The 24,958-nt window shown below is 51.7% G+C and overlaps 2 protein-coding genes and 1 long non-coding RNA gene across 5 annotated transcripts in view; 2 read left to right on the forward strand and 1 right to left on the reverse strand.

The window, feature by feature from the left end:
* LOC130266020 (oocyte zinc finger protein XlCOF19-like) overlaps nucleotides 1-6,110 on the forward strand; it is a 20,061-nt gene extending 13,951 nt beyond the window's left edge. Inside the window, exon 4 of the mRNA XM_056515349.1 lies at nucleotides 6,062-6,110. Within this exon, the coding sequence (XP_056371324.1) occupies nucleotides 6,062-6,110 (49 nt within the window). The remainder of the gene's footprint in view (nucleotides 1-6,061) is intronic.
* Nucleotides 6,111-13,426: 7,316 nt separating this feature from the next.
* LOC130266206 (uncharacterized) overlaps nucleotides 13,427-24,958 on the reverse strand; it is a 25,263-nt gene continuing 13,731 nt past the window's right edge. The window contains exon 3 of one of the 2 annotated variants that reach the window (XR_008842757.1): nucleotides 13,427-14,008. This is a non-coding gene — a long non-coding RNA (uncharacterized LOC130266206). Of the gene's footprint in view, nucleotides 14,009-22,517; nucleotides 22,958-24,958 lie in introns of those variants that run through there. The other variant, XR_008842756.1, reaches the window with a different exon arrangement.
* Nucleotides 21,758-24,958, forward strand: part of LOC130266131 (zinc finger protein 239-like) — a 68,331-nt gene continuing 65,130 nt past the window's right edge. The window contains exons 1-3 of one of the 2 annotated variants that reach the window (XR_008842743.1): nucleotides 21,758-21,830; nucleotides 24,005-24,080; nucleotides 24,265-24,501. Coding sequence is in view for 1 of the 2 variants with exons in the window: in XM_056515467.1 (XP_056371442.1) it covers nucleotides 23,911-24,080 (170 nt within the window). In the remaining variant the exon portion in view is untranslated. Of the gene's footprint in view, nucleotides 21,831-23,901; nucleotides 24,081-24,264; nucleotides 24,502-24,958 lie in introns of those variants that run through there. The other variant, XM_056515467.1, reaches the window with a different exon arrangement.

The raw sequence follows: 24,958 nt of genomic DNA on the forward strand, positions 1-24,958 counted from the left end.
GGAGTGGAATTTGGGTCTGTGCTTCAAAAGGAAAATTTCTGCCTTTCTTGGCGGACACCTGTCCTTCAAACCAGGACCGATTTTGGCGCGCATTGTGGGGCTTGAGGGCATTAAGAGGAGAGTTAAGACAGGAGTAACAGCTCTCTTGAGGGGCAACATGTTGTCCGGTTTAATCTGGTTTGGGCTCCATGTGGCCACAGATACCTCTCTCCCATTTGTAAGCCCTTTTTTGAATATGGGCCCTCTCACCAAAGTTACTGTAGCTATTATCCGATTAGTTTGGTGGATTGATTATGTCAGGAATTCATGTTTTTTTAATTTTCTCTGGGAAGTGGCCACATGGATCCAGAGCTATCATACTCTAACTGCGTGTTTCTGGGGTTATTTCAATAATGGTACTTACTGTGAAGTAATGAATGCAAGGGAAATTTTCTCCCAACCCATCACCCAGTTTTTTGAGGCAACTCCACCAGTTTTCAAGGATTTCAGATCTGTTTTAATTGCTAGTGTTATTATACAGTGGCTGGCGTTGTGGATAGGCCTGCTCTACTTAGCATTCAGAAACAAGGGAATATTGGCTTGGTTAACAACCCTGATATCTACCCCAGGGACTAGGGATGTTGCCCCAGAACATGACCCCGCCCAATGGACCAGGGATGTTGTCCCAAAGTCTGCCCCTGCCCCAGGGACTAGGGATGTTGCCCCAGAGTGTGCCCCTGCCCCAGGGACCAGGGATATTGCCCCAGAACATGACTCTGCTCCAGGGACTAGGGATGTTGCCCCAATGCCTGATGCTGCCCCACAGCCCACTGCAGAAATGAACCACCCAGAGTGGGTGGGAGCTCTAGTGAAGGATATTGGCCAGGTATTGAAGGAGCAAAGCCAGATGTTGAAGGAGCACAGCCAGATGTTTAAGGAGCACAGCCAGATGTTGAAGGAGCACTTTTCTTCAGCTGGTGAGAAACCCTCCCTCTGCCCTAAAAAGGGAGAGTCAGATGGTGCTGCAATGGAACCCGTAGATGTTGTATCTGTCCAGGCTCCAGCCGGATCACAGGGGCAGCCACAGCCAGTAGCAGTTGCCCCTGTGGAAACTAGAAAATCTAAGATTAAAACGAGGCACCTAGATAATGGGGATCAGCCAGGAGGGTACTCACAACCAGCAAGGGAGCCAGAGGTTGAGATTGTCACCGAGTCCCTCTCATACGACAGTCTCCGTAACCTGCGTAAAGACATTGCACGGCGAGGCCGTGAGCCTTTTACAACTTGGTTACTCTGGGTCTGGGACCTTATGGGAACAGGTGTGCAACTGGATGGAACTGAGGCCAGGAATTTGGGATCCTTGGCCCAGGATTCAGGTGTGGACCAGATATTTGTAAGGGAGCAAGGCCTCCTTTCCCTCTGGGACCGGCTTTTAATGAGTGGGAGAGAGAAGTTTGTCCACAAAGAGAGAATGCAGGAGTACCACCGTAGAATGCGCTGGAAAACTCTTGAGGAAGGGATCCAGCAGCTGAGAGAAGTGGCAGTATTAGAGGTACTCTTTGGGAGGGATGGACAGCATGACAATGACCCTGACAAGGTCAGGTGCACAGGGCAGATGCTGTGGAATCTGGCAAACCTGGGGCCATCTCAGTACACCACCTTCATTGCAATGATCAATGCTGATAACCACCAAGAGACAGTGGGTTCTGTTGCGAACAGACTCAGAAATTTTGAGAGTATGATGAATGGCCCAATGCAGGCCAATGTCTCTGCCGTGGCCAGGGACCTCCAAGAGGTCCAAAACAGGATGGAGGAGATGAGGGAGCAGATGAAGGAGGAGATGAGGGAGGAGATAAGAAAGATCAGTGCAGCACCAGTGCGAGTCATAGACCCCAAATCTAGAACCCAACGCCCCCCAGCTAGGGAGAGAGGGTACACCCCACGAGCTGACCTGTGGTTTTTCCTGCGAGACCATGGAGAAGACATGGAAAAATGGGATGGGAAACCCACTTCTGTCCTGGCAGCACGGGTGCGTCAGCTCAGGGAGGGAAATGCTAACCGAGGGAACCGTGCTAAGATGAAGGTAGCCTCAACCTCCCATGGTAAAGGTGCAGGGTATCACAGAAGGGAGGATGATCTGTCAGATCCCCTGGAAGGAACCTCCACTATGTATGCCCAGGAAAGAAATAATAACCAGGGCTAGAGGGGCCCTGCCTCTAGCCAGGGAGAGGCATGGGATGACAGGATCTATTGGACAGTGTGGGTGCGATGGCCTGGCACATCAAAGCCACAGGAACATAGAGTACTAGTTGATACTGGTTCACAATGCACCCTGATACTATCAGAACATGTGGGGAAGGTACCTGTTTCTATTGTTGGGGTGACGGGGGGATCACAGGAATACACTTTGCTGGAAGCTGAGATTAGCCTGACAGGGAAGGGATGGCAGAAACATCCTATTGTAACTGGCCCAGGGGCACCACGTATTCTAGGCATAGACTTCCTCAGGAATGGCTACTACAAAGACCCAAAGGGGTTCAGGTGGGCTTTTGGAATAGCTGCTGTAGCAACAGAGAGCATTAAGCAGTTGAACACTTTGCCTGGACTATCAGAAAACCCATCTGCAGTGGGGCTCCTGAAAGTGACAGAGCAACAGGTACCAATTGCTACCATGAAAGTGCACCGCCGGCAGTACCGGACTAATCGAGGTGCTGTGATCCCCATCCACAAGATGATCCATGAGCTGGAGAGCCAAGGGGTGGTCAGCAAAGCCCACTCACCCTTCAACAGCCCCATCTGGCCTGTGCGCAAATCTGGCGGAGAATGGAGATTGACTGTGGACTATCGTGCCTTGAATGAAGTGACTCCACCACTGAGCGCTGCCGTGCCGGACATGCTGGAGCTGCAGTATGAGTTGGAGTCCAAGGCAGCAAGGTGGTATGCCACCATTGACATCGCCATTGCGTTTTTCTCCATTCCTCTGGCAGCAGAGTGCAGGCCTCAGTTTGCTTTCACCTGGAGGGGCGTGCAGTACACCTGGCACCTACTGCCCCAGGGGTGGAAACACAGCCCCACCATCTGTCACAGACTGATCCAGGCTGCACTGGAAAAGGGTGAGGCTCCAGAACATTTGCAGTACATCGATGACATCATTGTGTGGGGGAACACGGCAGTGGAGGTATTTGAGAAGGGAGAGAAGATCATCCAGATTTTGCTGGGAGCCGGTTTTGCCATTAAAAAGAGCAAAGTCAAAGGACCTGCCCGAGAGATCCAGTTCCTGGGAGTGAAGTGGCAAGATGGACGGCGCCAGATCCCCACTGAGGTCATCAATAAGATCACTGCAATGTCTCCACCAACAAGCAAGAAGGAAACAAGCTTTCCTAGGTGCCATAGGCTTTTGGAGAATGCACATCCCTGAGTACAGCCAGAGTGTGAGCCCTCTCTACCTGGTCACCCACAACTTTACCCAGAGGTAAAGAATGTGCTCTACTCTGCAGCCGGGAACCATGGTCTGTCCTGTAGCCTTTGGCAAAAGGTGCCTGGTGAGACCCGAGGCCGACCCCTGGGATTCTGGAGCCAAAGTTACAAAGGATCTGAAGCCAATTACACTCCCACAGAGAAGGAAATCCTGGCTGCCTATGAAGGAGTTCAAGCTGCCTCAGAGGTGATTGGCACGGAAGCACAGCTTCTCCTGGCACCCTGACTGCCAGTGCTGGGGTGGATGTTCAAAGGAAAGGTTCCCTCTACCCACCACGCCACCGACGCCACATGGAGCAAGTGGATTGCCCTCATCATGCAGCGCGCCCGTATTGGCAACCCAAATCGCCCTGGGATTTTGGAGATAATTACAAACTGGCCAGAAGGTGAAGATTTTGGTCTCGCTGACGAAGAGGAGCAGAAACAAGTGACCCGGGCTGAAGAAGCCCCACCGTATAACCAACTGCCAGCAGATGAAAAATGCTACGTCCTTTTCACTGATGGTTCCTGTCGCATTGTGGGGATGAACCGGAAGTGGAAAGCAGCCGTATGGAGCCCCACACGACAGGTTGCACAAGCTACCAAAGGAGAAGGTGGATCAAGTCAACTTGCTGAGCTCAAAGCTGTTCAGCTGGCCTTGGACATTGCTGAGAGAGAGAAATGGCCAAAGCTCTACCTTTACACTGACTCCTGGATGGTAGCCAATGCTCTGTGGGGGTGGCTGGAGAGGTGGAAAAAGGCTGACTTGCAATGTAGAGGAAAACCAATCTGGGCTGCTGATGAGTGGAAAGACATAGCTACTCGGTTAGACAAGCTACCCGTGAAGGTTCGCCACGTGGATGCTCATTTTCCCAAGAGTCGGGCTAATGAAGAACACCGGCATAACGAGCAAGTAGATCAGGCTGCACAGACATAGGTCTGTCCTAGTTTGGACAAACTTAGGGGAAAAAACCCCCAGAAGAGCTCCCCAGGGAATAAACCCCCAATTCTTTATCCCACTGGACTTAAGAAAAAAATATTTCACTCAGGGGGAAAAGTGGAAAAAACCTATTTATTAACATATACAAGAGAAACACTTCCCAGCACAGATCCAGATGACAAAAAAATTTTCACAGAGAGAGACGTGGACGATTCGATCTTCACTAGAAGGACGAAATGCTTCTCTGGCTGGTGTCCAGAGGCAGGCCGCAGGGTTCCTCCGGAGCGAGCTGGTGCTGATCCTCGGGAGGTGAGGGGTGGGGGGAAGGGAGAGGGGGAAGAGAGAAAGGAAAAAAAACAGCCGGAATAGCCAGCAAGCCTTAAACAGCAGCGAGCTAAACCAAATAATTCAAGCAATATAAAGCCAAAAAAAAAATCAAACAAAAAAACAGCTAACTAACAAACCAGGCTACAAACCACCACCACAGCAGATAGCCACAAGCAGCAGCAGCCAGAGCCAAAGCAAGCAGCCCAGGCGGCCCCTCCCCCGGGAGCAGACAGCTTCATGGCCAAGGGGGGCAGGGTGAGGAGCCAGTCAAAACATCAACCCAGGACATTCCACCCCTTATCCCATATCGTGATCATTGACACACGATTGGGATATACACTCATTAAACACAATACGAACACTTCCTCTGACTTGCTCAAACCTTCAACATTTACATATTCCTTCTGTCTCATCCCACAGTCAGATCTCCCTGAGGTACACAGCGGGTTGTTCCATCTTTCTGCATTATCCACCAAGTACATCCAGGTCCTTGAGCAAAGGCAATCCCCCGAATGGGTTTGCCTGTACTCGAGGCAGGATTAATCCATACTGTCTTCCCTAGCAATCCTCTGACATGGGCCGCTGGGACTTTGTCTCCATCTGCTGTATTAAGGCACTCAGATTGGGCAGGACCTGCTCGGTTGGTGGAACCTCAAGTGTTGACTAACCAAGTGGCCTTTGCCAAATGCTGCTCCCAATTCTTAAAGGATCCCCCACCCAATGCCTTTAAGGTGGTCTTTAACAATCCATTGTACCTCTCCACTTTACCTGCAGCTGGTGCATGGTAAGGGATGTGGTACACCCACTCAATACCGTGTTCCCTAGCCCAGGTGCTTATAAGGCTATTTTTGAAATGAGTCCCATTGTCTGACTCGATCCTCTCAGGAGTACCATGCCTCCAAAGGACCTGTTTTTCCAGGCCCAGGATGGTGTTGCGGGCAGTGGCGTGAGATACAGGGTAAGTCTCCAACCATCCGGTGGTGGCTTCCACCATGGTCAGCACATAACGTTTGCCCTGGCGGGTCTGAGGCAGTGCAATGTAATCAATCTGCCAAACCTCCCCATACCTGTACTTGGACCACCGTCCTCCATACCAGAGGGGCTTTACCCGCTTGGCCTGCTTGATGGCAGCGCAAGTGTCACAATCATGAATAACCTGAGTAATGCTGTCCATGGTAAGATCCACCCCTCGGTCTCATGCCCACTTATAGGTGGCATCCCTCCCCTGATGGCCTGAGGCATCATGGGCCCATCGAGCCAGGAACAACTCTCCCTTATGTTTCCAATCTAAATCTATTTCCAACCCCCCTATTTTTGCTGCTTGATCTACTTGATGGTTATTTCGCTGTTCTTCGTTAGCTCTACTTCTGGGGACATGGGCGTCCACATGGCGAACCTTCACGGGTAGCTTGTCTAACCGAGTAGCTATGTCTTTCCCCTCTTCTGCAGCCCAGATTGGTCTTCCTCTGCGCTGCCAGTTCGTCTCTTTCCATCTCTGCAGCTATCCCCACAAAGCGTTGGCTACCATCCAGGAATCAGTGTAAAGATAGAGCTTTGGCCACCTTTCTCTTTCGGCAATATTCAAAGCCAGTTGGACAGCTTTGAGTTCAGCGAATTGACTAGACCCTCCTTCTCCTTCAGTAGCTTCTGCAACCTGTCGTGTAGGGCTCCATACAGCTGCTTTCCATTTCCGATTTGTCCCTACAATGCGACAGGAACCGTTGGTGAACAGGGCATAACGGATTTCCTCTGCCGGTAGCTGGTTGTAAGGTGGTGCTTCTTCAGCCTGGGTCACCGGTTCTTGTTCCTCGTCTGTCACACCAAAACTTTCTCCCTCTGGCCAGTTGGTAATTATTTCTAACATCCCTGGGCGATTTAATTTTCCGATCCGGGCGCGCTGCGTAATGAGGGCTATCCAATTGCTCCATGTGGCACTGGTGGCATGGTGGCTGGAGGGAACCTTCCCACTGAACATCCACCCCAGCACTGGCAACCGGGGTGCCAGAAAGAGTTGTGCTTCTGTGCCAATCACCTCTGAAGCAGCTTGGACTCCCTCATAAGCAGCCAGGATTTCCTTTTCTGTCGGGGTATAATTACCTTCAGACCCTCTGTAACTTCTGCTCCAGAATCCCAGGGGTCGGCCTCGGGTCTCACCTGACACCTTCTGCCACAGACTCCAAGACAGACCGTGGTTTCCATCTGCAGAGTAGAGCACATTCTTCACATCTGGCCCCGTCCTGACGGGGCCAAGAGCTACTGCATGGGCGATCTCTTGTTTAATCTGGATGAAGGCTTGTTGTTGTTCTGGGCCCCAATGAAAATCATTCTTCTTCCGAGTAACCTGGTAAAGAGGGCTCACAATCTGACTGTACTCGGGGATGTGCATTCTCCAAAAGCCTATAGCACCCAAGAAAGCTTGTGTCTCCTTCTTGTTAGTAGGTGGAGACATAGCTGTGATTTTATTAATAACATCAGTAGGAATCTGACGTCTTCCATCTTGCCACTTCACTCCCAGGAACTGGATCTCACGAGCAGGTCCCTTAACTTTATTCTTCTTGATGGCAAAACCGACTTCCAGGAGAATTCGGATAATTTCCTTTCCTTTCTCAAACACTTCTTCTGCTGTGTTTCCCCACACAATGATGTCATCGATGTACTGCAAATGTTCTGGAGCCTCACCCTTTTCCAGTGCAGCCTGGATCAGCCCATGGCAGATGGTGGGACTGTGTTTCCACCCCTGGGGCAGTCGGTTCCAGGTGTACTGCACACCCCTCCAGGTGAAAGCAAACTGAGGTCTGCACTCTGCAGCCAAAGGAATGGAGAAAAACGCATTGGCAATGTCAATGGTGGCACACCACCTTGCTGCCTTGGACTCCAGCTCGTACTGCAGCTCCAGCATGTCCGGCACGGCAGCGCTCAACGGTGGGGTGACTTCATTCAATGCGCGGTAGTCCACTGTCAATCTCCATTCTCCATCAGACTTGCGCACAGGCCAGATGGGACTGTTGAAGGGTGAGTGGGTTTTGCTCATCACCCCTTGGCACTCCAGCTCCCGGATCATCTTATGGATCAGAATCACAGCATCCCGAGTTGTCCTATATTGTCGGCGATGTACTATCGAAGTGGCAATCGGTACCCTCTGCTCCTCTACCCTCAGGAGTTCCACGGTAATTGGATTCTCACATAGTCCGGGCAGGGTGTTTAATTGCCGGATTCTCTCCGCCATCACAGCCGCTATCCCAAATGCCCACTTGAAGCCTTTTGGGTCCTTAAAATACCCGCTTCGAAGGAAATCTATTCCCAAAATACACAGGGCCTCTGGGCCAGTCACAATCGGGTATCTCTTCCACTCTCCTCCGGTTAGACTCATTTCCGCTTCCACTATGGTAAAGTCCTGTGATCCACCTGTTACACCAGCAATAGAAACGGTCTCTTCTCCGACACATCCTGATGGAAATATAGTACACTGTGATCCAGTATCCACTAAAGCTTTATACTTCTGTGGTTTCGATGTGCCAGGCCACCGAATCCACATGGTCCAAAACACTCGGTTTTCCCTGGCCTCACCCTGGCTAGAGGCAGGGCCTCTCTACGCCTGTTTATCCTTTTTGACGGGGGCACAGGTCTTAGAAGTTCCTTCAAGTGAATCGGACATGTCGTCATCATCCTCCTCATACGTGGCACTGTGATTCCAGGCGACTGGAGCTGCTCTCTTTCTGATGGAACCTTCTTGTTGAGCCTTGTCTTCCTTCAAATCACGCACTCGTCGTGCCAGAACAGCTGTGGGTTTTCCATCCCACCTCTTCATGTTTTCTCCGCAGTCATGCAAGAAAAACTACAACTCCGCACGTGGGGTGTACCTTCTCTCCTCAGCAGAGGAGCGTCTGCGTTGACTGCCAGGACGTCTGATTTGCACAGCTGAGATTTGGAGGAGATCCTCCTTGATTTCCTCTCTCAGCTTCTTATGGTTTTCCTCCAACTTATCCTCCAAGTTCTGTAAACGTGTTTCTGCGGCTGCAATCCTGGCATGCGTTGGGCCATGCACAGCATCAGCGTACGCCCGAAGCTTCTTTGCCATATCAAGCACTGTCTCGTATATGTCTTCTCGTTTCATGATTGCAAGAGCTGAGGCATATTCAGATGGTCCAAGCCTCACAAGCTTCCTCCACATAATCGGTGTGCATGGTACCAGATCTGGATTTCTAGTTGTTACGTCATCTGAGAAAATAATTTCTGTCACCGCCATCTCTCTCAAACGTTGGATTCCCTGCTCGATGGTTTTCCATCTGGTCTGCTGCATGTACAGGTCATCAGCGCAGAGATATCTTTGTGCCACACTGTCCAATACACGTGACCAGAGGCTCTGAGCATTAGCTCCCCTCATCATACCTTGATCGATGACTGGATCTTGAGACAGGGATCCCAAATGTCTCGCTTCCGTGCCATCCAGGATAGTTGCCTCACCTGCCGCATCCCAAAGCCGAACCAGCCAACTAATTATGGATTCATCAGGTCGCCTTGTATAGTCTTTTCTTAGACCACGAAGATCTTTCAGGGAAAGGGACTCATTATTAGTTTCTGATCTCCCATCAGTCACTTTAGCTTTGGATTTTATATCAGGGGGAGTTGAAGGTCCTTCTCCTGCATCCTCATCATCATCATCCTCCCCCGGCCGATCTGTTTTCATTGTGCTCTTTCTACTCCTGGTACTGGTAGCCACAGCCATAGGTTGAAGCTTGCTGTCTAATTTTGCCCCTGTCCTGGAGCCTGAGGTGTTAACTGCAGTCTGAGTAACTGGAATAGTAGCTACGTTATCTCCCTGTTCCCTCTCCTTTGTTTGTTGTTCTACACTATCTAACAGGGTTCGATAAGCGTACGCCAGAGCCCAGCTCACTGCAGTGATTTTCTTTTCCTTAGAATTGTCCTGACACTTTTCTTTTAAGTACTTTGCAATCTTGACTGGGTCTTGAATTTGTTCAGATGAAAAATCCCAGATTATAGGTTCAGAAAACTCTTTTAGAATTTGGCCCAGTTCCTCCCATTTGCCACACCACTCAGAATTCTTCCCACTCTGCTTTGCTACCAAATCAGGGGTTGTAACACCTGCATCCCTAGAAATCTCAGCTTTCATTCTGTATAAACTGCAGACAGTATAGAAAAAACTTACTAAATTAAATACCAGAAAGATGGTTTCCTTTACATTCAGGGAGAGCTGAACATTTTCTAACAGAGATGTAAATAATTCAGGGGAGAAGAAGGAAAATAAAGGCAAGAAATCCTCTTTGCTTGCTTCTCCTCTAATGAATTGATTGCACAACACAAACCACGACTTGTACATCCCTGAAGTGGATTCTAACACCTTCATAAACTTCTGGCAGATCATAACAACCAAGCCTAGCCCAATGAGTATTTTGGTTAATACCCCTTTCATGAAAAAACTACGTGCTAGAGACAACACTGGGGCTATCTCTGAGTAAGAGAACAGGCCCAAAGACCACAAGGGTATTAAGATTTCAAAAAACTTTAAAGAGCAAACATACAGGCAGGCTTCCAATCCAAAAGACATCATGGCTTCAAAAAACATACTGATATCAATACAGGCAAATTAAAAACAAGATGTTATTAGTTTTTTCCACTTTCTCCTCCCCGTACGGGCCACCAAATAAGAAATGTCCTAGTTTGGACAAACTTAGGGGAAAAAACCCCCAGAAGAGCTCCCCAGGGAATAAACCCCCAATTCTTTATCCCACTGGACTTAAGAAAAAAATATTTCACTCAGGGGGAAAAGTGGAAAAAACCTATTTATTAACATATACAAGAGAAACACTTCCCAGCACAGATCCAGATGACAAAAAAATTTTCACCGAGAGAGAGAGAGAGAGACGTGGACGATTCGATCTTCACTAGAAGGATGAAACGCTTCTCTGGCCGGTGTCCAGAGGCAGGCCGCAGGGTTCCTCCGGAGCGAGCTGGTGCTGATCCTCGGGAGGTGAGGGGTGGGGGGAAGGGAGAGGGGGAAGAGAGAAAGAAAAAAAAACAGCCGGAATAGCCAGCAAGCCTTAAACAGCAGCGAGCTAAACCAAATAATTCAAGCAATATAAAGCCAAAAAAAATCAAACAAAAAAACAGCTAACTAACAAACCAGGCTACAAACCACCACCACAGCAGATAGCCACAAGCAGCAGCAGCCAGAGCCAAAGCAAGCAGCCCAGGCGGCCCCTCCCCCGGGAGCAGACAGCTTCATGGCCAAGGGGGGCAGGGTGAGGAGCCAGTCAAAACATCAACCCAGGACAAGGTCTCAAAGATAGACTTAGATTGGGAGAATTGTTCCTAGCTCGATGGGCCCACGATGCCTCAGGTCATCATGGCAGAGATGCCACCTTTAAGTGGGCACGAGACCGAGGGGTGGATCTAACCATGGACAGCATCTCTCAGGTTATCCACGACTGTGACACATGCGCTGCCATCAAGCAAGCCAAGCGGGTGAAGCCCCTCTGGTATCGGGGGCGGTGGTCCAAGTATAAGTACGGAGAGGCCTGGCAGATTGACTATATCACACTGCCTCAGACCCGCCAAGGCAAGCGCTACGTGCTGACCATGGTGGAAGCCACCACCGGGTGGTTGGAGACCTACCCTGTGCCTCATGCCACTGCTCGGAACACCATCTTGGGCCTGGAAAAACAAGTCCTCTGGAGGCATGGTACCCCTGAGAGAATTGAGTCAGACAACGGGACTCATTTCAAAAATAGCCTTATAAGCACCTGGGCTAGAGAACATGGCATTGAGTGGGTGTATCATATTCCCTACCATGCACCAGCAGCTGGGAAAGTCGAACGGTGCAATGGCCTGCTTCAAACCACCTTAAAGGCACTTGGTGGGGGGACTTTCAAAAACTGGCAGATCAATCTACCAAAGGCCACATGGTTAGTGAATACCCGAGGTTCCACTAACCGAGCAGGCCCTGCCCAATCTGAGCCCCTGGGAACACCAGATGGAGATAAGGTCCCTGTGGTACACCTGAAAGGCATGTTAGGAAAACCTGCTTGGGTGAACTCTCCCTCCAGCAAAGACAATCCTGTTCGTGGGGTGGTTTTCGCTCAAGGACCAGGTTGCACTTGGTGGGTGATGCAAAAGGATGGACAGACCCAATGCATACCCCAAGGAGACCTTGATCTAGGGTGAACTATCTATGATACTGTGCCTGTAACTGCATGTATGTATATAATATAAAAGTTTTAATTTCCTGTAGCATGCTGGCATGGAAAAAATTCGGGGTGGATAATGTTGGGGGTTGAGTGTTTTTCCTATTGCTGTGTCAATTTAAAGAATTTTTCCCATTGTCATGCCAATGGAGCTGCCGGTTACACCGCAGATCTTTGCAGGCTCTGGACAAAAGGGGTAGGTGGGATTGGCTTGGAGAGGGGCACTCGTGCTTCCGGAGGGGACTCGTGTTTCCGGCGAGCTGGGAGGGGGATCCTCTCGGTCTTGGAGCCACGCGGCCGAACGCAGGAGAGCCAGACCCTCTGCCATCACCTGCCCTGCATCTGCCCTGCTACAGCCTCCAGCCTCTGCGGACACAGCTGACCACCAGAACCCAAACGGTGAGCCAGGAGCTGCCCACTCCAGCCCGCTCTCCAGTGAGACCGGCGCGGCCGCGGCCGCCCCTTCCCGCCTCCGCTCCTGCCGAGAGAGAGCGTGCTCACTGCTAAAGAAAGGACTGGAACCGAGTTATCTGCTCTGTTTTGTTAGTAATTTTAACAACTGCTGTTGTTTCTGCTGGTACAGTTAGATATATTAGTAAAAGAGCTGTTATTCCTACTCCCTTATCTCTGCCTCAGAGTCCTTAATTCAAACGTTTATAATATTTGGTGGGAGTGGAATTCGGGTCTGTTCTTCAAAAGGAAAATTTCTGCCTTTCTTGGCGGACACCTGTCCTTCAAACCAGGACACCCACCCCCACTTGATTTCCAAACTCTGGGGTTACACCCCACAAATCCCCATAATTTGGTGACCAACCCCCCAAATCCCAAGCTTTGGGACCAACACCCCCAAACCCCAAATCCTGAGGTGTAAAACACCCTTGACCCCAAATTTTAGGATCAAACCCCCTCAGACTCCAAACCTTGAGGTGTCAAAGCCCTCCAAATCCCAAACTCTGAGGTTTGAAATATTTGGGGACTCCAACCCCTCCGATCCCAAAATCCCGGGGTGAAACCCCCACATCCCAAACCTGGGGTGTCAACCCCCCAAAACGTTAGGGTCAAACCTCCTGTATCCCCAAACTTTGGGGTCAAACCCACCTGAGCCCAAAGTCCCCTCCAAAACCACTCCACCCTGGGGGGCACAGCAGGGGTCATTTGGGGTTTATTTGGGGTTGGTTTGGGGTTGTTTTGGGATTGATTTGGAGTCTGTTTGGGATTTATTTTGGGGTGGGGGAAGGTCCAGATGCAATGTCTGCAGAGAGACCCTGGGTACAATGCTGGGGTTGGGAAAAACCAAAAAAACCCCTGGGGAACCCCAAAAACCCTGGGGAACCCTAAAAAGGGGATTTGGGGTTGGTTTGGGATTTAATTGCTGTTGATCTGGGTTTTAGTTGGGGTGGGGGCAGCGCCAGGTGCAATGTCTGCAGAGACCCTGGGAACAATGCTCAGAAAAACCCCAAAAACCCCATGGGGAACCCTAGAAAGGGGATTTGCAGTGGAAAAAGGAGATTTTGCTGTAAAAGGGGAAGGATTTGGGATGGAAAAATGAGATTTTGGGATGGAAAAGGAGATTTGGGGTAGGAAAAAAGGGTTTAGAGTCGGGATTGAGGATTTGAGGTCAGGATTTTGGTGGGAAAAGGGGATTTGGGATTGAAAAAGGAGATTTTGGACGGCAAAAGGGGATTTTGGGTGGATAGGAAAGGATTTTGGGTAGGAAAAGGAGATTTTGGGTGGGAAAAGGGGATTTTGGGTGGGAAAAGGATATTTTGGGGTAGGAAAAGGAATTTTTGATGCACAAGATTTGGGATATGAAAAGGAGAATTTGGGGTCTGTAAAGGACATTTGGGGTGCACAAATGTCACAGCCCCTGGTTTCTCCTTAGCCCCGAGATCACCTCAGCAGGACATGCAGTGGTTCAAATCCTGGTTTTCCCAAAGCTGCTGATGAGAGATTGCAGCAGACGGTTTCAGAGGCTCCAAGGATTGTTCATTGTTTCCTGTCTCAGGAACTCTTTGCCCGGCTGACAGCGCTCTGTCCAGCCGGGCATCCAGGATGGATCTGCCTGCTGAAGGCAGGGCTGGTCTTGGATAGTCTGCATGACCTGCTAAATGTTTATAACAACTTTCCAATACAATACAACTTTGTTCAACTGTCCAGCTCTGTCCCCATCCACTCTGAAAGTGCCAGCGTGTCACCCAGCATGGATGACACGGAGAAGGAGGAGGAAGAAGTATCCACACCCCAAATTCTCCATCTTGACCACGTGTCCCTTATCACAAACATCCCCAAAAGTCTATTTATCTACGTTCTAACAGTCTAATTTACACTTTACTAATTTTGGTGGCTTGTTTCCATTCCCTCTGTGTTGGTAATTTCCCCCAGGGGTAGGAATTGAGCGCCTGAGACACCTGGGTCTCACTCAGGGGTCTTTGAGACCCTCGCCAGGGGGGTTTTGAGACCCCCAAGGAGGCCAGGGGAACATCCTGGGCTCCCACAGGAGGGATTTCAGGGGATTTTTGGGGGATTTGGGTGGATTTGGGGGATTTCAGGAAATTTGGGGGATTTGGGGAGATTTGGGGAAATTTGAGGGGATTTTGGGAGATTTTTAGGAGATTTCAGGGGGATTTTTAGGAGATTTCAGGGGGATTTATAGGAGATTTCAGGGGGATTGGGGAGAATTTGTGGAGGATTTTGGAGAGATTTTGGGGTTATCAGGGATTTTTGAGGGATTTTGGGGTGGATTTGGGGGGATTTTGGGAGATTTGGGGGGAATATGGGGGATTTGGGGGGATTTCAAAGGGGATTTCAAGGGGGATTTGGGAGGGATTTTGGGGGGGATTTTTGGGGATTTTAGGGGGATTTTGGGGGGCTTTGGGCATTTTAGGGAAGATTTTGGGGTTTTCAGGGGATTTTGAGGGATTTTGGGAGATCTTTGGGAGTTTTTGAAGAGTTTGGGGAGATTTAGGTGATTTCAGGGGGTTTTGGGGGATTTTAGGGTTTCTCCAGAGCCCCCAGATCCCCCCAGCCCACCCAAAAATTCCAAACACCCCTCCAAACCGCCCCCAGCCCCCCCACGAAGCCTCCAGAATCATTGGGGCCCATCCTGGATCAGGAGGGGCACGGGCCGGTGGAACAGGAGCCACTTCCAGGGACCATCGAGACTTTCTGGGGAGGGGGCACCATGGGAGAACCCCCCAAACTGAGGGGGGATCCCCCTCCCCACAAAACCCCTCAGAGCCCGGTCAGGATGGGGCTGGGACCCCCCCAGGAACCCCAAAACCCCCTAGACCCCCAAAATCCCCCCCAGATCCCTCCCAAAAAACCCCTCAAGGACTCCCCAAGAACCCTCCCCAAATGGCCCCCAGAGCCCCCTCAGACCCCTCCCCAAACCCCCCCAAAACCCTCTTAGGAGCCCCAGACCCCCCTCAAAATCCTCCAGAACTCCACAGACCCTTCCAGGACCCTTCCCCAAAACCCCCTAAAAACCCCCTCAGACCCCCCCAAACCCCCCAGACTCCCCCAAAACCCCCCGAGACCCCTCCTCAAATGCCCCGCAGAGCCCTCCCAGACGCCCCCCACCCCCGCCCCGCCTCCCCACCCCCGCCCCTCCCCCACCCGTCCCTGCGCCGCCTCAGCAGCTCCCGCAGCCCCTCGTCCTCTCCCGGCGCCTGCCCCGCTCTCTGCAGCACCTCCCTCAGCGCCCGCCCGAGCCCGGGCAGGGGCCGGTGGGAGGGGCCGCCCTCTCCATGGCCGGCCCCGGGGCAGAGGGCGCCACTCCCGCCTGACTTCTCATTGGCTGCAGCGTGCGCGGGAGGCGGGTGTTGCTGAGGGAAGCCGCTGATTGGTTGGTTCGGGGAGAGGCGCGCCTCTATTGGCTGGGAGGGAACAGCGCGCTCGGCGGGAAGTGCGTGAGGGGAGAGCGATTGTGGAGCGAGCTGAGGTAGGGCTGGTGGGAAATGGGGGGATTTCGGGGAGAATCTGAGGGGAATTGAGGGGTCTGAGGGGAATTGAGGGGTCTGAGGTTGGGAAGGTGGGAAATGGGGGGGTTTGAGGGGGGGAAGTCTGAGGGGAATTGAGGGGTCTGGGGTGCTTTTGGTGGGGGGGGGGCTTTAGTGGGAAATAGGAAATCTGAGGTGGAGCCGGGGGGCATGGAGGAATTTGGGGGAATCTGAGGAGAATTGAGGAGTCTGAGGTGCATTTGGTCAGGCTTTGGGGGAAAATGGGGAGATTTAGGTGGGTCTGAGGGAAATTGAGGGGTTTGAATAGGGCCTGAAATGGATGTGGGGGGCTCTGCGGGGAATTGAGGGGTCCGAGGTGGGGCCGGGGGGAAATGAGGACTTTGGGGGGTCTCTGAGGGGAACTGAGGGGTCTGGGGAAGCTTTGGGGGGAAATGGGGTATCTGACGTAGGGCCAGGGGGACATGGTGGAATGGGGGGGGGGGGGGGTCTGAGGGCAAGTGAGGGGTCTGAAGTGGGTCCCGAATGGATATGGGGCGATTTGGAGGGGTCTGAGGGGAACTGAGGGGTCTGAGGTGCGTTTGGGGAGGCTTTGGCAAAACTGCCCCGAAACACCCCAAATCTCAGAGCAACGCCCCAAAATCCCTGAGACACGCCTCAAAACTGCCCCTGAGTACCCCAAAACTCCCCAAAATCCCAGAGCAACGCCATGAAGATCTCCTTCACCAAAAAGTGACCCAAACCCACCTGAAACACCCCCAAACCCGAAAAAAATGGGCCTGGAATACCCCAAAATTTCAGAGAAACGACTCAAAACCGCCCCTCAATACCCCAAAACTGCCCCGAAACACCCCAAATCCCTTCAGGCTGCCCCAAAATCAACTAGAAAAACTCCAAAACCCCATAGAAACACCCTAAAATCCCTCCAAACCACCCCAAAATGCCTCAAAGCTGCCCCCAAATATTCCATAATTGCTCAAACCCAGCCCCAGACACCAAAAATCCCATAAAACTGCCCCAGAAATGGTCCTGACCCTGCCCCAAACCTCCCACCTGCCCCCACTCTCCCAGGTAAGTTCAGCTCGGACCAAATCCTCATTTTTTATCCCAAATCTTTTTTTAATCTCAAATCCTCCTTTTTCCATCCCCAAAATCCTTCTTTGTGCACCCCAAATGTCCTTTTCAGACCCCAAATTCTCCTTTTCCCACCTCTAATTCTCCTTTTCATATCCGAAATCTTCTGTGCATCCCAAATCCCTTTGTCCACACCAATTTCTCCTTTTTCAACCCCCAATCCACTTTTCCCACTGATATCCTGTCCTCCAACCCAAAATCCCTACCAGAAATCTTTTCCTCCCCCAGATTCCCTTTTCCATCCCAGAATCTCATTTTTCGATCCCCAACCCTTCTTTACCCCAAAATCTTTTTCCGTCCCAAGTCTCCATCCCAAATCCCTTTTTTGGGGTTCCCACAAAGTTTTTGGGGTTTTTTCCAGCATTGTACCCAGGGTCTCTGCAGACATTGCACCTGGCGCTGCCCCCACCCCAACTAAAACCCAGATCAACAATTAAATCCCAAACCAACCCCAAATCCCCTTTTTAGGGTTCCCCGGGTGTTTTTGGGGTTCCCCAGGCATTTTTAGGTTTTTCCCACCCCCAGCTTTGTACCCAGGGTGTCTCTGCAGACATTGAACCTGGAGCTTCCCCCACCCCAAATCTATCCCAAACCAACCCCAAATCAACCCTAAATCAATCCCAAAAAAACCCCAAATGAACCCTGCTGTGCCCCCCCGGGGTGGAGTGGTTTTAAAGGGGAGTTTGGGCTCAGGTGGGTTTGACCCCAAAGTTTGGGGATACAGGAGGTTTGATCCTAAAGTTTAGGAGGGGGTTGACACCCTAGGGTTTGGGATGTGGGGGTTTCACCCCGGGATTTTGGGATCGGAGGGGTTGGAGACCCCAAATATTTCAAACCCCAGAGTCTGGGAACTGGGGGGTTTGACACTTCATGGTTTGGAGTCTGAGGGGGTTTGATCCTAAAATTTGGGGTCAAGGGTGTTTTACACCTCAGGATTTGGGGTTTGGGGGTGTTGGTCCCAAAGCTTGGGATTTGGGGGGTTGGTCACCAAATTATGGGGATTTGGTGGGGTGTAACCCCAGAGTTTGGAAATTGAGTGGGGGTGGGTGATCCTAAAATTTGAGATTTGGGGGTATTGACACCCCAGGGTTTGGGTTTTGGGGAGTTTTGACCCCGAATTTGGGGATCAGGGGGCTTTAACCCCAAATTTTGCGATCAGAGGTGTTGGACACCTCAAATATTTCAAATTCCAGTGTTTGGGGATTGGGGGTTTTGATCCCAAATTTGCTGTTTGGGAGTGTTTCACCCCCGGACTTGGTGGGTTTTGACTCCCAGTTTTGGGGGTAGTGGTTGAGATAAAAATGATTCCCTGAAAACAGCAGCATTATCGGGATTGACAACAGGATTGGAAACAGGATTGGGAGTGAGATTGGATATGGGGTGGGGAGTGGGAATGGGATTGGGATTGGGATTAGGGAAAGAATTGGGAACAGGATCGGGATTGGGAATGAAATAGGGATTGGGAATGAGAACGGCATCAGGACTGGGAAAGGGATCGAGATGACAAATGAGATCGGGATCAGAAACAGGGATGAGATTGGGAATGGGAACGGGAACAGGTTTAGGATTGGGAACAGGTTAGGGATTGGGAATAGGAACGAGACTGGGAATGAGGGATCAGAAATGGAAATGAGATCAGGATTGAGAATGGGATAAGGATTGTGATAGGAGATTGGGATTGGGATTGGGGAATGGGAATGGGAATGGGAAAGGGGTTGGAATTGTGAAAGGGATCAAGATTGGGCATGAGATCGGAATCAGAAATGGGAACGAGATTGGGAACAGGAACAGGATTGGGAATGGGAATGAGATAGGGATTGGGCATGAGATAGGGAATGGGAACAGGAATGGGATTAGGACTGGAATAGGAATAGGAATGAGATCTGGATCAGGACCAGGAGCAGGACTGGGAACAGCATCAGGAAGGGGAATGGGAAGAAGATTGAGAATGGGAAGGGGAATGAGATAGGGATTGGGAACAGGATCAGGATGCTAAAGCTGTGACATAAATGGGTGCCTTGGCCGGGAAATCTCAATTGGAGAAACAAAACCAGAATGGGCAGGACCAACTTTTCCATGCTGGGACCTGGAATTCCAGATCCTGGCAGTGTGAGCCATGCAGGACCATGCAGACTAGGATCATGGGGGCTGGGATCACATGGACTGGGATCCTCCAGACAGGGGCTGCACAGACTGGGACCAGATGGATCAGGGCCATGCAGAGTGGGATTGTGCAAACTGGGACCATATGGACCGGGATGGCTGCTCTAGAACGATGCGAACCAAGGGCGTCCCGCTCCACCCAGGGGTCCCTCCCAGTCCTGCCCAGTGCCATGTGGGGGCGCATCCAAAACTCCCTGCAGTGAACGAGCAGCTTCTGAAGCGCTCCTGGTGTCGGTCTCCGTCCTGCTCCCGGTCTCAGCCTCAGTTTGGAGCGGTCCTGGAGCGCTCCTGGTGCTAATTCTGGTCCTCTGGTCTGAATCTCGATCCCGGATCGTTTCTGGTCTCAGGCTCAGTCACGGTCCTATAGCGGTGCCAGTCTTGGTGCTGGTTTCGTTTCGTTTTGGTCTCAGTCTCGGAGGGTTCCAGTCCCAGTGCTGGTACTGGTGCCAGTGTTGATCCCAGAGTGCTCCCAGTGCCAATCTCACTCTCAGTCTCAGTCCTGGAGCTCTGCTGGTGCCCATCCCCATGTCGGTGCTGGTCTCAGTCTCAGTTCCAGTTCTGGAGCAGTGCTGGTCTCAGTTCTGGTGTGGATTCTGTTCCCAGTCCTGGTCTCGGTCTCTGATCGTTCTGTTGTTGGTCTCAGTATTGATGCTGGTGCTGGTTCTGGTGTTGGTCTTGCTTCCAAAGATTTTAGGCCCATTTGGCTGATTTTATGCCAAAGAGGGATTTTAGACTGGATTTTAGGGCACTTTTGGACAATGTTTGGCAAATTTGGATGATTTTAGATCACTCTTGTGTGGATTTGAAGTCCCTTTGGCTGATTTTTAGGCCAAACCTGGTGGAATTAGGCTGCATTTGAGGCGCTTTTTTGGTGATTTTAGGCCAAACCAGGCCCTTTAGGATCGTCTGGGCCTTTGGCCCCGCCCCTTTCTCTTCACAGTTCCCGCCCTTTTCTAACATCGCCCCTTTCCTCTTGGTTTCTGCCCATTTATTTGCTCCGCCCATTCCTATTCAGAACCCGTATCAATAATTATCTCCTCCCTTTTCCTTCCGACCGAGCCCTTGTCTTCGCTCTGCCCTTTTCCCCTCTAAGCCCCGCCCGTCTCCTGGCGCATTCACCCCGCGCATGCTCAAAATACCCAAAAATGCTTCACCGGCTGCCGCCATCTTTGCTTCTGGTCCCTGACCCAGCTTCAGCGTGTCCAATAGCTGCGGTAGGGCCTAGGGTGATCTATAGGGTATCTATAGGGGATCTCTAGGGGATCTGTAGCGGACTGGCGTAGCTTTACGCCCCTGGGGCATTTCTGGGGTTCTGCAAAGGGCCTTTGAGGCTCTGCAGGGTCCATGAAGGGGGTTCGGGAGGTCCATAGGGGATCTATAGGAGCCTGGAGGGGGCTTTACCACCCTTGGGGTTTGTGGGGTTCTATATAGAGTATTTGCAGTTGTCTATAGGGGATGTGGGGGGCACTGGGCAGTCTATAGGGGATCTATAGGGGATGTGTCGATGTATGGGGGTGGCTGAGGGTCTCTATAGCAGATTTGGGCTTGTCTGTAAGGTATCTCGGGGGTCGCTAAGGGGGATTGGGATTTCTATGGGGGATTTCGGGGACTCTGGTTTTTCTCTAAAGGCACACTGAGAGAATTATGGGATCTACACCAGGCAGGTTTTTTTAAATTTTGTGCACAAACATGGGAATTTTTATGCTTCTAGTGGGAATTTTTGAAATTTTGGGGATCTCAAATGGAATTTTGGGGAATCCCATAGGGAATTTTTGTGGTCTCTATAGGCAAACTTGCGTCCAAACATGGAAAGTTTGGGTTCTGTATCAGACATTTTTGGGATCGCCTTAGGGAATATTTGGGAATTCAGGGTCCAAATGTGGGACTTTCTAGGTGAGTATTTTGTGTGCCAAAATATGGCAGTGAGCAGCTGTCATGAAGCCCATGAGACCCAGGGCTCTGATTTTAGATAATTTTAGCTCCCTTGGGGGGTTTCAGGCCAGTTTGGGTGTGTTTAGGTCCATTTGGGTGATTTTAAGAAAATCGAAGTTGTTCTAAGGTCATTTTAGGGCAATTTTTCTGATTTTTGGCAAAAGGAGGCACATTCAGGGCGGATTTTACACACATTTAGTAAATTTAAAGGCGACTATTGACAACTTGATGTGGGTTTTCAATAACTTTGGGCAGTTTGAGACCCTTTGGTTACATTTCAAACCCATTTGCCTGATTTCAGGCCACGGCTGATTGGTTTTAGACTGGAATTTAGGCCCCTTTTGGACAATATTAGGCACATTTTGATGATTTTACACACCTTGTGGATTTGAGGCCTCTCTGGCTGATGTTAGGCCAAACCTGGTAGATTGAGGCTGCATTTGGTGCCTTTTATTGCTAATTTTTCGGCCAAACCGAATCATATTAGGACCTTTGGACCAGCCCCTTTCTCCTGACAATTCCCGCCCTTCCCTTGACCCCGCTCCTATCCCCTCACAGTTCCTGCCCTTCCCTTGACCCATCCCCTCCCAGTTCGGGGTTCAGAAAGGAGGAGTAGGAGGAGGGAGGGAGGAAGAGGCAGAGCAGCAGCAGAAGCAGGAGGGGACAAGGAACGATTTGAGTGCCAGCCCAGAGCTGCCTGAACTCTCAGCGTCCCCGGGACCATCGCCCCCCATCCCGCAGGTGTCCGGGGAGAGGGTGCTCCCCCCAAATATCCCGGGGCGGTCCCTGGGTTTGGGGATTTTGGGGGGGATGTTTGGATCTTGCCGGGCGCAGATGGCCCTCGGGGGGACATCGGGGAGTCCCCGGGAGGTGTTTTTGGGGGTCCCGGTGGGTGCGGGCAGAGCCCCGTTGGGGGGCGGGGGGATGCGGGTCGTCCCGCGGTGGGGGTTGGGCTTCCCGGGCCGGGCCCTGCGAGCTCTGCCGGGGCCACGTGGGGAGCGCGCGGGAGCGGTGGGATCGGCGGGGGGACAGCGGTTTTGGGGACCCCCAGGAGAGGCGTGGCTTCCCTGAGCAGGAGCGCAGACACAGGAGAGCCCCAGAAGGGCAAAGCGGGGAGCCCGAGAGGGGGGGACCCCTGGCATTGCCGGGACCCCGGCGGGGGGGTGCTGGGGCTGGAGGGGCGGCATGGCCGGGAAAGGGCTTCAGGGCTCCCGGTGCCACCAGTGGCTGCTCCCAGCATGAGCCCAGTTGCTCCCCGCGTGTGGTTTCATTTTCCTCAGCACTCCCAGGATGAGCCCAGTCACTCCCAGGCATTCCCTATTATGGTGGAATTTGCCCCAGCACGGTCCCGGTTGCTCCCACTTCCTCCCACTGTCACCGAAACTGAGAGAAGAAAAAAAAAAACGCCCCAAAACAGTATAAAATTGGGAGAGTGAAGGTGTTACTTTATTATTTGTTCTGGATGTAGCACAGAAATCTTCTCATCCCCATATAACCCTTGTGTGCAGAGAGAATCATTCCATGACACTCCGTTTTTAGTAAATTTTTCAGTTCTTTTATACAGTCATAGAAATGAATTGGGTCAGTGTTCTTTGGTCTCAAGTTGCAAACACTCAATTCCTAATATTTGGTCTCATTTTGGATCCAGGTTTCTCCTGTTCTGATGTTAATTAGATCTTCATTCCCTGATTTTATCAGTCTGTTCAGAGGAGGTGTGTGCAGCTTTGCCAGAGGCAGAGTCTGGGGTGGATGCTCCTGGGTGGCCACTGATGTTCTGTTAATGGCCGCTGATGGCCCTTGAGCATTCCAGGTGCTCCCAGTGTCTTGATGTGTTGAATTCATCCAACCACACCTGATGCAGCACTGCCCTGCAAAGAAAATTAAAAGTCTTTTTAGGGCAAAGGCAAACAAGAACCCTTGATTAAAGTTACAGAATTTTTTTTTAAACGGATATGTTTGCCAACACCACTTTAGTCCAGTGTGTTCCCAGTTTTCCCTGTTGACCCTAGCACAGTCCCAGTCACTCCCAGTACTATCCCAGTGTTAGTCCAGTCTTTGCCAGCCGGGCCCCAGTCACTCACACATGCTCCCAATTTTCCCCCCAACACATTCTCAGTTGCACCCAGTTATGGCCCAGTCACAGCTCCTATGGTCTCAGACACTCCCAGTATATCCCAGGTGCCCTGAACAATCTCATAGTTATTTCCTGGCACTCCCAGTTACCTCAGAGTGGTTCACTTGCTCCCAGTTTTATCCCCGTTTCCCCTGGAATAGTCCCAGTGCCTCTCAGCGTGGTTTGTTTATTTTTTTTAGTGAAGGGGAATGTTTGGAGAATGCAGAACTCCAAATCTGAGCAGAAAATGCTCCTTGAGGGGACACTGGGAGGTCCCGGTGGCAGCTGGCGGCAGAGGCAGCCTGGAGGAGCAGAGCCCTGTGTCCCCCAGAACTCCGAAGTGGGGAGCCCAGAGAGGGGGGAGCGCCGCCATTGGCGGGACCCTCAACAGCCTGGAGAGGGGCAGGGGGGACTCCTTGGACCCCCAGCACCCCAAAGAAGAGAATAAGGGGAGAAGGGACCCCGGGACCCCAAAATTCTCCAGCATCCCTAAATGGGGAGAGTGAAGAGGGGGGAGCTTTTTGGATACGTGGCACTCCCAGCAGCCTGGGGAGGGTGGGCACGGAGTAGATGGGGGACCCCCAATAGAAGCGTGACCCCCAGCAGCTGGGACAGGGGGGAACCCCAGAACACCAAAGAGGAGAGACCATTGCCAGGAACTCCTGGGAGGAATTATCAGGGCTGAATGTTGATGTTTGGGATGTTTTGATGGATCCCGGATGCCCGGGGACTTCTAGAGATGGACTTGGGCAGGAGGAAACCCCAACACAAGGCGCTCATCCCTTGTTTTTCCCCAAATCAGGATTTTCCACCCCTAGGCCCAGTGGAGCAGGAGGAGGCTGCGAGAAAGAAGAACATGGCCCAGGAGCCCCAGGCAGGTGAGGAGGAAGTCAGGGCCCCTTATCCCCTCTGTCCTGCTCCATCTCCCAGCCCAGCACGGCCCCGGCTGCAGGACACCCCGCTGCCGACACCGACCTGCCAGGGACGCGCTGGGGGTATCTCCTTCCCCTTTCCTCTGGCATGGAGGAAAATCCTATCCTCTCCTTGTCCTTCCTCAGCCAGACAAGGAGCTGAGCACGGAGAGCTGGGAGGACAAATCCCTGCGGCAGAACCTCGTGGAAGAGGCCGTTTGCAGGGGCTCCACAGCGCAGGAATCCAATGAGGAGGAAAAGCCGTGGAGATCCCGCACCAGGAAGGGCTGCAAACGCAGATCGCGGGGATCTGAGGAGGAAAGGCCCAACCTGCGCTGGGCAGGTGGCCGGAGATGGAGCCAGAGCTCGGACATGGTGGTTCATGAGCAGCTTCATGATGGGAAGAAACGACACAAGTGCTCGGAGTGTGGGATGAGCTTCAGATGGAGGTACCTCCTGATCCACCACCAGAGGATCCACACTGAGGAGAGGCCCTATGAGTGAGGAGTGTGGGAAGACGTTTCACACCAGAGACAATCTCCTCCTGCACCAGCGCACGCATACAGACGAGAAGCCCTTCCGCTGCCCCGACTGCGGGAAGGGGTTCAGAAAAAACTCCCACCTCATCACCCACCGGCACATCCACGCCGGGGAAAAGCCCCACAGGTGTGAGGAGTGTAGGATGAGCTTCAGCCGTATCTTCAGCCTGTTTCGCCACCAGAGCATCCACACTGGGGAAAGGCCCTATGAGTGTGGAGAGTGTGGGAAGAGCTTCAAGCGACGCGCCAAATTGATCTGTCACCAGAACATCCACACTGGGGAAAGACCCTGTGATTGTGGGGACT

The sequence above is a fragment of the Oenanthe melanoleuca genome, unplaced genomic scaffold, assembly GCF_029582105.1.
Source record: "Oenanthe melanoleuca isolate GR-GAL-2019-014 unplaced genomic scaffold, OMel1.0 S001, whole genome shotgun sequence".
Taxonomy (NCBI): Eukaryota; Metazoa; Chordata; class Aves; order Passeriformes; family Muscicapidae; genus Oenanthe; species Oenanthe melanoleuca.